Raw genomic sequence first — 11,626 nt, forward strand, 5'->3', positions numbered from 1 at the left:
ACCCGTCCGTTGTCCTCATTGTAATATTTGCACTTTCTATTAACAAAGGGCTTTTGTTCTGTAATGGGAAAAGCTTGATTTCCTACTTTGGATTAAATGTACCTGCAGGAAGTCGGTGTTTACATTTTCGACGAATCCTTTACATTTGTTTCTATGGTACACAAAAAAATGTTCTTCTAATTGTCTGGCAACATTTTCCAGCTAAAGAAAAGCAGCCCTTGCTTCAGAAAAAGAAATCATCCATTATTTTATATCATTAAAGCTTTATTTTTATTAGAAATAAACTCAAAAAGCTTCAGTTCATTTAGTTTGTCTTCTTCTTGGCATACTCCTTTCTGCCTCCTCCCTCTTTTCCAAAATTACGGACACGGTGGATCTTGGCCAGCTGACCCTGTATAGTCTTCATGATGTCCATGTGGTCAGGGATATGAACGTATCGGATGTTTCGACCGGTGATGAAGAGATCCTGCAAGTGAGTTTGGCGACCCTTGCTGTCACGGTAGACCACCTCCTCCAGGCGTACGTTCATGAAGGCGTCCACGTTGACCACCCGGCCCCGTGCAGTGCTCTCGTTCCTCAGGTCCACCGTGGTCACCTCCCCTCGCAGGCCCTGGAGAAGCACCACCATGCTGTTCTCTGCAATGGTGCGCTCCCGGATGGAGCTGAAGTTCTCCACTTGGCTTGACAGCGGGCTCTCAGTTTTTTCTGACTCCATGGCTTCCTGCAAGAAGCCTCAAGATTAGCACACTGGTGCATAAAGGAACTATGCGTGTGCAGTACATTAATTTAAATATATTTAAGCTTATATTTAAACACTATGTTAATGTTCAAATTGCACGTCTTGCAATAATAACTTTATATAATTTGAAGCTGCATCTCGTTTTTCTAAAACAATTGTTCACCATCGCAATAATGGAGAACTATTTTTTGTTAGTACCGTTTTGTTGGAACCATTGCAATAATGCGTTATTTAAGTAACTTTGATTAAAACCATGCAACAAGAAACACCGTTACAAACAAAACTATTGAGCGATCGAAATATGCATATCCAACATATTACCTTGCGTTTTAATCCACTAGAAAATAACACATTTTGAAAAAGCCTTCGCGGAAGAATGCCGAACACTTCCGGGTACAGGGAACAAAACGGATTGGCCCATTTAAGCTCAGATACAGCTGTTTGCATAGCAACACTGCCCCCTGCCGGATTTTGGAAAATCCACAATTCTTGGCTATTATATTTCCAAAAGAAAGGTATTCAAAAAGAGGAATAATCATCAACAAATATTTTATTAAGCGTTTCAAAAAATATAGTGAACTGCAATAAATTAATTACAACTGTTTTGAAATAATTTACAATTTTTTTAAATTTATTTTAAGTGATAGAATAATGCGTTATTTCAGTAACTTTGATTAAAAGCATGCAACTAGTAACGCAACTACAAAAAAAAACTATTGAGCGATCGAGCTATTAATATCCAACATGGAAATATTAGCTTGCGTTTTAATCCATTACAAAATTACACATTTTGAAAAAGCTTTCGCGGAAGAATGACGAACACTTCCGGGTACAGGGAGCAAAACGGATTGACCCATTTAACCTCAGATACAGCTGTTTGCATTGCAACACTGCCCCCTGCCGGATTTTGAAAGACTCACAGTTCTTTGCGATTATATTTCTCAAATAAAGTAGTCCAAAAGAGGAATAATCATCAACAAATATTTTATTAAGCGTTTCAAAAAATATAGTGAACTTGAATAAATTAATTACAACTGTTTTGAAATAATTTACAATTTTTTTAAATTTATTTGGGGTACATTGAAGTTGTGAGTGATTAATAATAATAATAATAATAATAATAATAAAAGAGAATTATGTCACAAGGATTCAAGGTCATCCATCATAGACAGCAGGTCATCGCCCTTGTCGCTGTTTACATTTTCTGGGGTCTTGTCTTGTTCTACAAAAAGTCTGGCGATTTGAGCCAGCTGAGTTGAGGAATTTTCATCCTGCAATAGATCAATATTTCAATCATATATCATTTCCAGAAACACGTGGCCATTTACCTTCAGGGCTTGTATATTCATCACTTCAAATGACTCCTCGGCTCCTCCTGAAGCTCCCCTATTATAAAATACACGTCAAATTAAACGAAAAGCATCATGCTAAACATGACAGCTGCAGAAATAAATCACATACTCGTCATCGTCTTCTTGAACAGCGGCGAGCAGGTTGATCTGAAATCCGGTTTCAGAACCAGATACGTTCTCAATCTCAACAGTGCCCATCAGGCGGGCCAGTAGATTGAGCTCTTCTTTAGCCATCGGGTTGGGAGAGGCGTCTTCCAGGTTCTTCAGCACCAACACATTCCATTTAGGTTTTTATAATAGCCATACAAATATTTTTGGAGTTTTACTGCAATACCTTCACTGAGGGACCTTTGGATGATTCTCCTCCCAGATTTACACTATACCTTTAAAACAGCAAAAAAAGTGTTAGCTTGTATCTAAAAAAATTGATATAAAAAAGAAATAAAAGGTGCACAACATGTTCATGCCCAGTTTGATGACTCGGTTTCCACGTAGGCCAAATGATGCGTCTTTTGTAGGGCGACTGTAGCTCCCTCCCGATTGGAAACGGCTCTGTCGCATTTCCCGTCCCTTTTTGTCAAATATCCTACACAGACACGATGGAGATGATGATGATAAACTTTTCAGTAACACAATCAGTTGTCACCTAATGACCCCAGGAACGTCCATTCCGTGAGGCACCGGGCCAGATGTTGACAAGGCGAAACGTCCATTGGGATTTTGGATTTTGTTTTGGAGGAAAATGGACACCTGAATGAGAAAACACAGTGTTTTAATTTCCCTCGTGTACAGCGTTGAATTACTAGCAAAGGAACTCACGCGGATGTGCGTGTCCTGTAAGAATGTGAGCAGCGTTTGTCGGAGAAGCTGGAATTCACCTGCAGTCATAGACGAGTATATCTACAGTGAAAATAAACATGTCCCCAATGTACACAGTAAACAGAAAGCTTGAAGCGAGCACACTTGGCCTCTAATTTAAAAAAAAGGCAGAAATACAATTTGTTTTAAAAAGTTTCTAGATTCTAGACTGGATGCAGGCTACCTCGATGATTTTTCTGTGAGTCTCGTCCACTAAGTTTACAACGGCAGGAGTGTCCTTCACATATTCCCTGATGCTGTCGATGTGATTATATGAGATGAGCAGCAGGTCCTTAGGACGCGGACACTGGAAGACTTGATACTTGAAGGCCATGAGTATCAGATCGTAGAGCTGTTTGAAAATTGACAAAAAAAATTAAATTTAGCAAGTGCGGATAGTTTTTTTTGTTACCTTCTCCATGCTGACTGTGTTTAATTTCATAATGGAGACGTGCGCCAAGCGAGTTAGGACGACTTTCATTGTCCTGTGTGAATAAAGCAGCTGAGGTTTCAGAAGTTCATCCATGAAGGCTTTGCTGAACATGGTCCCCACAATGTCGTTCATCACTGTCAACACAGGAGGATCATATGTTGGGTGTCACACCCTGGAAATATTTAAAAATATTTTGCTACATTGTAAATGATGTGTTAAATTTTTAAAAGCGTATAAATGCATAGCACAATTCACAGAGATTGAAAATAAATTTTCACAGACTGTACCTCGTTGTCTGTCATTATCAGACCATACTCCTGCAGTAATCCAAAGAAAAAAAAAATTGTTATCCTCTCAAAAATAATAAAAGTTTTGCATACTTCATGATTTGGAAAAACTGGCAGAAACAGAGGCGAAAGATTCCAACCTACCTTTGTCAGATTTGTCCTCAGAGGTGTTCCGAGCGTGCAGGCGTTGGTCCAGTATGTAAAGCATCTCGCCTCCAAGGTTAATAAAAACCAAGGGGAGAGTTCTCATCGACATCCTGCAAAACCCTCGAAAGACTGCAACTACTCGGACGGTGGTGTCTTTTTAAAGAACATGTTTCCTGGAGCAGGTTGAGGCCCTTTTTTCCATGCTCTTATCCAAGCATGCCTCTGCAGAGAACCCTAAGATGCGACAGGTGGTCAGGATGAGGATCAGCCATGGCCAGGCTCATCCTCATTGGCCGCTGTGCAATGATGACATATACTGGATAATGCACTTAGACTGTTGGGAGAAATTTGGATTGGGGAGGAAAATAATGACAGCTGGTAAAAGGTCTTCATTGTTTATTGCACAATACCATATATCAAGCATGTAAATTCATTCTGCACAAAGAGTGCGTTCTATTTTTAGCAAACTTTTTTTTTTAATCAAAGGTGCGTTTGTTAGACTTATGAAAGCGTCTTCCCATGTTTTAATACATCTGCATAATTAATTTCAAACATAATACCAAGATGTAATTCTCGATTTAGTCGACAGAGAGCAGTAAAGAGCACAATCTGGTTGCGGAGATTAGTCAAGCAAGTTGACTGCAAGAAATTTGGGATGAAAACACACCGAGCGTTCCCTCACGATTTTATAATCTGAAAGAGAATGAACACTTTGGTTCTCACGGGAAGGAAATCTCGACGTTTGACCTGGAGAGGCTGAAAAGCTTCATAAGGTTAGTGCGTCTTTTCATTTGTGTGAAAATATGAGAATGTCGTTTCTGTGTCTGCAGGTGTCGACCGGTGTTTACTTGTGGTTATCTCAAAAAGTGACGCTTTTCCCCCTCATGATTCTGTTTGATCGTATCCATGATCTAGTTGTGTGTAAACAGAATTCATTACACTTGCCTAGATCTGTAATAAAATTTTAAAATAAGAAGATACCGCAAGTTTTTGGGCACTGTTGGAGATGTGAACAATTTTATTTCCTCAAGTTCAATGTGCTCTCAATTTTTAAAATTTGTGTCTACAGATGACACGCATGACTTTTTGTTGACAAACTGCTGAAAGTAATTTAAAGTAATTTGTATATTTAAAATAAAGTAATACAGGTGCAAAAAGGTGGTATGAATATTGTAATATATTTCTTCAGCACCATTGCAATATATATTTGCTGCTTTTGTGGTTATAATTGATTGAAGGGTCAAATATTCTCCCTGCCTGTCTCTGATTAGATAATTAAAATGATTTTAAATGTACTTGTATTGAAAATAAGTATTCTGCTATTTTTTTTCAACAGGTGGAACAGTCTGCACCAGGAAGAGAGGATGGATATTTAAATGACATCCGTGGACTCCCCTCCCCACTAGTCACAGAGCAGTTGTACTCGATGGCGCATTTTCTGTAACACGATGGAGCCCACTGGGTTTTCTCCAGACGAGCTTAAGTCCTCTCTGAGCCGTGGCCACCTTGAGGCCCAGCTGGACTTCTTCCATAAGTTAGGTTACTCCACGCAGCAGGTCAGAGCCGTGCTCAAGAAATACGGCCCCAACACGGACCGAAATAAAGTTCTCGGAGAGCTGGTACGGATGAGAGCCGACCTGAGGGCCCAGCAGGGGCCCGTGACCACTTTGTCGGTGCCGCTTACCAAAGATGACAACCGGGCCGCTGAATCGCAGAAGTTGCTGCTTGCTTCTCAAAAAGGGGGCAGCGATGATGAAAATGCTCTGAGGCCCATTGTCATAGACGGGAGCAATGTAGCCATGAGGTGAGAACTCATATTTATCTATTTATTTTTATTTTTTAAATATTAAGAAGAGAACAAAATGTATGAACATTTTCATGCTCTCTCATATTGTGAAGAGTGTAAACTTTTTTTTACAGACACTCTCACATGCCAAACTTTTGTGGTCATGCAATGTGTAATCGACATCAGTTCTAATCTTAAGTATGTTGTACGAATGTAATCATGGCAGTTGTGAACAAAACAATCATTGATTTAAGCATTGAGCACGTCATTTCAAAATCTTGAAAGCTGGAGTGTTGTACTTTGATACAGTTGTGAAAGTTCACCAATGTTTTGCATATACGAGACTTCAGGAATGACGGCTGAGTATGCGCTCACCTTTCATTTGACCCATTTGGAGGATGTACACGCATGGGTGTGTGTCAGGCATGTCGGTGCACGTAAGGGACTTGCACCTTGAATATGCAAATCAGATTTTCCCGGAACCAGCCTGACTGCATTTTACTGTCTGGCCAATAAGATCTTAGTTGATCTGTGTGCTGATGTTTTAAAAAAAAAAAAACATGATCCAGAAATATGTTTTATGTATGTCGTTATCCGTGACAAATGATTTTGGGCTCAACCCAAATACTTTGAAGGCTTTACATAGTAGTAGAATATTTGTTGTGTTACCATCGTTGCAACTCAAATCATCTTTCCCTATTGAAATGAATGGAAATGCTGTTAATCCGCCCCCCAAAAAACAACAAATGTTTGTTTTAATATTCAAAAGTAACAATCTTGTACTTTATAATTTTTATTCTATTTTTATTATGGTCGAAGTCAGGCTGACTACTTTTTTTTTCTTATCTTGAACTCTTCCCACGTTAGCATAAAAATGATAATCCGGTAAAGCCCTGGATTTATTATAAAGGTGTGGTGTGACTAAACTGCCAAGTGTTTCTCTGAACAAAATGTCTCAATCAGCCACGGGAACAAGGAAGTGTTCTCTTGCATGGGAATCCAGTTGGCGGTGGATTTCTTTTTGAAGCGAGGCCACACCACCATCACCGTGTTTGTTCCATCCTGGAGGAAAGAGCAGCCGAGACCCGATGTTCCGATCTCAGGTAAGAGATGTTGCTCTGCAGCTGTTGACCGTTGAATTGGTCCGATGCTTACTCACTTTGTTTGCAGATCAAAAAACTCTAGCAGATCTGGAAAAGAAGAAGTACCTGACGTTCACGCCGTCACGCCGCGTGAGGCACAAGCGGGTGGTCTGCAACGACGACAAGTTCATCGTTCAGCTGGCCTTCGACACCGGCGGCGTCATCGTGTCCAACGACGTCTACCGTGACCTCCAGATGGACAAGCCCGAGTGGAAGACTTGCATCGAGGAGAGGCTGCTTATGTACTCCTTTGTGAATGATAAGTAAGTTCTTAGCCAGGAAATAAAAAAATCATTTATCAGGTGATCTTCAAAAATGTGACATTAATGATAACAGGTTCATGGTTCCCGATGACCCACTCGGCCGAGACGGTCCCAACCTGGACAACTTCTTGCGATGGTCTCCGAAGACTCCCCAAAAACTTCCGTGCCCTTACGGTGAGTCAAGTTGTCATTTTATTTTTTTATTTGCTTTAAACATGCTGCGACTTGTTTATATTTTCTATAAGTAAACAAACAAGACAAATCCAAATGTTTTTGTGTTCATCTAACAGGAAAGAAATGTACCTACGGACTCAAATGCAAATACCTCCACCCTGGGCGAGCCAAGCAGTCCAATTGCTTGCTCGCAGATGAACTTCGAGAAAACGCAAAGCTCGCCCCCGCCGTTCCCAAATCATCCGTCAGAAGTCACGTCCCCGGCCAGAGCTGCTCATTAGTCGAAGATGCGGCAAGGAAATTACCTCTGGGACTTGAGAAAGGCTCCTTGAAAAAAGACAAAGCGACTCACTGTTCGAGGCAGAAGACCTCGTGTAAAAAGGGGAAGAGCAGTTTGGGTTCTTCTGATCACAGCTCTCATAAGCAGCTCGATTCTGGTATCGGTTCTATCGAGAGTCAATCGGCGGAGGCTCAACAGCCTTACTGTCATGGAGCAACATCTGGCAGTTCCTATTCCATGCTGACGTCCCATCCTCGGAGCGCACCGAGCTGCTGCTGCCTCCACGACTCCGCCTCATGGCCAACATTTCAAGACCAACATCTCTGTCACAGCGTCAGGTCAGCGCATCGGCACAGCGCCGACGTGACGCCCGCGGACTCGCCATGGCAGACCGCCTACAGGGAGGAGAGGAAAGCCACACGTACGAAGCTCCTCGCTATCTTCAGTACCGACTTGGTGGACGCGACCATGAACATGTTTCCGCTTGTGGTGGACCCTCAGATGTTGGCTGCTGAGATCATCATGATGCAAAGTCACAATAAGATAAGAAACTGTTAAGTTGTGTACTTTTTGTACTGTGGTGACCATCTTTTGTTGAAATGCTTTTTTGGAAATCTGTGAATAATTCACCCACTCAAAAACTCTTATGATGCCATGAGATTGCGTCAGAGTGCTATTTTTGTCCAAATGAAGCTCATCATGTCCTTTCCACATAGTTACTTGGCACCACAGTGAGACAAGATAGTAACAGATGACTAATTTTGTGTTAACATCTCCATTCACTTGGCACCAAGGTAATATATATATTTTTTACTTTGGCTTGAGCACAAAAATAGTATCTAAAACGTAAATTTGCAGATATTGTACTGCAAAAATGCAGAGGTTCACTGTATGTTACAGTAAACAATGTTTCCGTAATGAATGGGACAAAAGTATAATTGGCACGTCTATTTTAGTTCCTCAGTGCTGGAAAAATAAAAACAAATAAATGCCCTGCCCTGCAATTGCGTCAGACTTAACCTTTGTTGCGCAAGATGAGCTCTTACGGAAAACTCCTTTTTTTTTTTGGGACAGACACGAAAATGGCCCTCCCTGGCTTGTACCTGGACATTATGCAAATACTGCACAGGAGGAGGATCTTCAGGCCTCTTATTCGAGTGGATGACAATTTTAAGACAAGTTACTTCCCCCTGGTTTTCATTGCTAATATTTTTATACAAAACTTGATATTTAAATAATCCCAGATGGACGGATCCAATTTTGCAGTTACACAATTCCATTATCGTCGTTACTTTGGGATCTGGGCGCCGTGCTTTATGAAATGTGGTTTTAAGCAAGATTATCTGAAAAACGTGTTAATGTCGCCACCTGCTGGATAGTTGAGGAATGAAGGCGAGGCTCCAGTGGCAACGCTGCAAAAGTGTTAAAAAGTGATGTACAAATCATTTGTAAAAATAAATGCAATAATTATTGAATTGATTTCAATCCGTTTAAGACATAGTGCTTGGGTTTCAACACACACGCACAAAAAGAAATGATTTAATAGTCGTAGAGATAATTAAAAATACAAATCGTCAAGTTTATAAGTTTTGTAACCTGCACGAATGTTTGTGTGTACAGCACAAACAAAAAACTCGCGTAAATATATTTATTTCATAGTTTAGGAAGACCTTTTCAAAAATGGATTTTGACTTGGTAACTACATTACCCACAAATCAATTCGGCTTGGCGCAGGCGCAATGTCAGTCCACTCGCAAAACAATTACTCATTAAAGAGCTAGCAATACGAAGACATTCTGCAGTTATGTAGCTCAATTATTCCGATCTCTAACATGCTGGGCTTGATTATTATAAGATAACTTTTACGGCCACTCTTGGGCTCAAAAACCTGTTTAAAAGCGCCTGTATTTGCGCGAAAGCTAACAAAAGTAGCCACATGCTAACAGGCTACAGTGAGTTTGCGATGCACTGCAGTTTTGTTTTTGTCTCTCAGACCGATCGGCTAGCGGCGCAAAGGAGCTAACCTGCAGCTCTATGTTTTTTTCCTGTCTTTTCGATGGTGGCCTTTGGAAAATAAGCTCCTCGTCGCTAGACCAAGTGTCCAGCTAAAGATGTGGCAAAGTGTCGGGCTCACATTGCTGGTCATTGTGGCCACGCTGTTTTGTGTTCTTATCTTCATGTTGTGCGGTAAGTTTGGAAGGACGATTATCTTGATCTTCATTTTCAACTTGCATAACCCGATGGCTTACAGTAAAGCCCATGTTCGTCATTGTTGATGCACATTTAGATGATTGTGTCCACTTGCAATGAGGATTAGGAGTCATATACAAGTTTATATGCCACCCAAGAAGTCTATTTTTATCTTTTGGTGGTGTGTCAGTTTCGACTGAAAGTAATGTCATACTGCAATGAATCATGCATGGAATGCCATTTAACATTTCCATTACCTCAGTGCACAGAAGAGCAATTATATTGACGCCAAGCTTCTTCTTACATGACATCATTTAAAATGTTGAAAAGCTTGCATTAATTGTGACAGGTTAGTATATCAAGAGTCTTGGAAAATGACAACACACAGGCTGCGATTTGCAAAATAAAAATCAAAACAACCTTTTCTTCATTTTGGGTGGTCGGTAGTATTTATTGATACCATTTTTGTTGACGATTTATATTTCTATACGCCGGACACGAGTGCACGTAATGGCCTAACTCTTACATTGCGATGTTGCCCATCTCCGTTTCAGGTTGGTATGTGGTCTGGCAGCTCTTCTTGTCCAAGTTCAAGTTCCTGCGCGAGCTCGTCGGGGACGCAGCCGCCCCGCGGGCGCAAGCGCAGCCGTCCGAAAGCGAGAACGAACGCGCCGCTGACGTCCCCGCACGCAACCGTCCCGGGACTGCACGCCAAAGAGTCGCCTTCCCGGAGAGCACCTTGTAGATCGCCTCTGACCACATCACCTTACACTAAACGGGAATCTTTCCTGACTGACATTCGGTTGAAGACTTGACCGGACCTGAAAGCCATCCATTTCTTAATGTCGAATCTTCTTTATTAAGTTAAAAAAAAAAAATGTGGTGGCAATGGATTGTGTTTGTAAGTAAGCTGACGACCTGTGTGGACTTCTTCACCTTCTTAAATTGCAATGAAATGGAAAGTTGTCAACCCTGTGGCACACGAATGCACATACACACACACAATGTACACTTGAAGAGCACTTGACAAGGAACACTGACAAAGCCGTGTGATGTTTTGATGCTGCTACATACGACACAAGCTGACATCCCGGAGCTCCCAATGGACGCTCCCTGCTGCAGACTGGGCCGCCATTATGGCGTCCAGACCCGTCTCGCTCTCTGCCCGCACCAGCGTCAAGTCTAAATGGCGTCTGTTGTTTTCATCACGTCAGCTCCTTTTTCTATTCCGTCTACAAGCAGGCCAAATGAACTCAGAGCAAGGCCTTGTCGATATTTGTCTTCTGCTTTCCTTCCAGGTAGAATCAATCATTTGCACCTTTTAATTGATGATTATTGTTTTCTGTGGGGCAGCCGCTTCAAACCAAACATGTTGAGCTCAGTCCTATTTTCTGCTCAAATGTCTTCAATTATTTTTTTATATTAAAGTCCTCATAATTGAATTGTTTCTTCTCTTACAAGTGCGGACTTTGTTCGGTCATAATGCTTTGAAATTCACTGAAGAAAGTTTCTTTTAGTGAGGTTTGTCGTCTGCATTCTACAAAGTGTCCACCAGGCGGCAGCATTGCACAGGAAATCAATAGTGTTTACGCTTTTTCGCGAGAAAGACGGCATCTTCTTCATCAAGTGACATGTTTGGCAGTAGGCACGATTTTATTTTACTCCTCGTGAAAAATATGTGCTTTGGTGTCACCCAAACACACCAGTACCACCCAATTTTGCAAATATGCACATATTAAACCACATTTACTTGATAAGCGTGTGCATCCTGCAAGACAACATCCTCTTGCAGTTCTATTCTTTGCCATTCTGATCCTTCCTCTCCTTCAAATTTGGCTGCGTGGTCTGGAACCTGCAGCTGGGGCCCTCCGCCCGCCCCTCTTCCTTGAAGCAAAGACAGCTCTTCTGTCTTTTAGAAGCTGTAATTTCAGATTCTGCAAATACTTTACAGGAAATGATTGTGGTAAACCACGGA

General features: G+C 41.3%; 4 protein-coding genes across 5 annotated transcripts; 2 read left to right on the forward strand and 2 right to left on the reverse strand.

The window, feature by feature from the left end:
* Nucleotides 1–243: 243 nt before the first annotated feature.
* Nucleotides 244–1,567, reverse strand: lsm10 (LSM10, U7 small nuclear RNA associated). 2 transcript variants are annotated; one of them, XM_037264552.1, is made up of 2 exons: nt 1,499–1,567; nt 244–723 (listed from the first exon to the last, which is right to left on the reverse strand). In XM_037264552.1, the coding sequence occupies exon 2, from the start codon at nt 713–715 to the stop codon at nt 305–307; it is 411 nt and encodes a 136-aa protein (XP_037120447.1). In that variant the 5' UTR covers nt 716–723; nt 1,499–1,567; the 3' UTR covers nt 244–304. The 2 variants fall into 2 exon arrangements, with proteins under 2 accessions (XP_037120447.1, XP_037120446.1); XM_037264551.1 differs by lacking the exon at nt 1,499–1,567 and adding an exon at nt 1,061–1,142 and having other exon boundaries at nt 244–721.
* Nucleotides 1,568–1,722: 155 nt separating this feature from the next.
* oscp1a (organic solute carrier partner 1a) lies at nt 1,723–4,029 on the reverse strand. The gene is made up of 11 exons (XM_037264554.1): nt 3,814–4,029; nt 3,670–3,699; nt 3,362–3,516; nt 3,134–3,301; nt 2,911–2,991; nt 2,738–2,841; nt 2,549–2,677; nt 2,426–2,474; nt 2,201–2,352; nt 2,068–2,125; nt 1,723–2,010 (listed from the first exon to the last, which is right to left on the reverse strand). The coding sequence occupies exons 1-11, from the start codon at nt 3,923–3,925 to the stop codon at nt 1,879–1,881; spliced, it is 1,170 nt and encodes a 389-aa protein (XP_037120449.1). The 5' UTR covers nt 3,926–4,029; the 3' UTR covers nt 1,723–1,878.
* Nucleotides 4,030–4,435: 406 nt separating this feature from the next.
* si:dkey-206d17.12 (uncharacterized protein LOC563108 homolog) lies at nt 4,436–8,465 on the forward strand. The gene is made up of 6 exons (XM_037264549.1): nt 4,436–4,589; nt 5,153–5,620; nt 6,566–6,705; nt 6,773–7,007; nt 7,081–7,181; nt 7,298–8,465. Exons 2-6 carry the CDS (start codon nt 5,265–5,267, stop codon nt 8,017–8,019), a joined length of 1,554 nt encoding a protein of 517 aa, XP_037120444.1. The 5' UTR covers nt 4,436–4,589; nt 5,153–5,264; the 3' UTR covers nt 8,020–8,465.
* Nucleotides 8,466–9,169: 704 nt separating this feature from the next.
* On the forward strand, nt 9,170–11,093 carry smim13 (small integral membrane protein 13). Its single transcript, XM_037264553.1, has 2 exons — nt 9,170–9,648; nt 10,206–11,093. The coding sequence occupies exons 1-2, from the start codon at nt 9,573–9,575 to the stop codon at nt 10,394–10,396; spliced, it is 267 nt and encodes an 88-aa protein (XP_037120448.1). The 5' UTR covers nt 9,170–9,572; the 3' UTR covers nt 10,397–11,093.
* The last annotated feature ends 533 nt before the right edge of the window (nt 11,094–11,626 follow it).

This window comes from Syngnathus acus, chromosome 11 (assembly GCF_901709675.1).
Source record: "Syngnathus acus chromosome 11, fSynAcu1.2, whole genome shotgun sequence".
Taxonomy (NCBI): domain Eukaryota; kingdom Metazoa; phylum Chordata; class Actinopteri; order Syngnathiformes; family Syngnathidae; genus Syngnathus; species Syngnathus acus.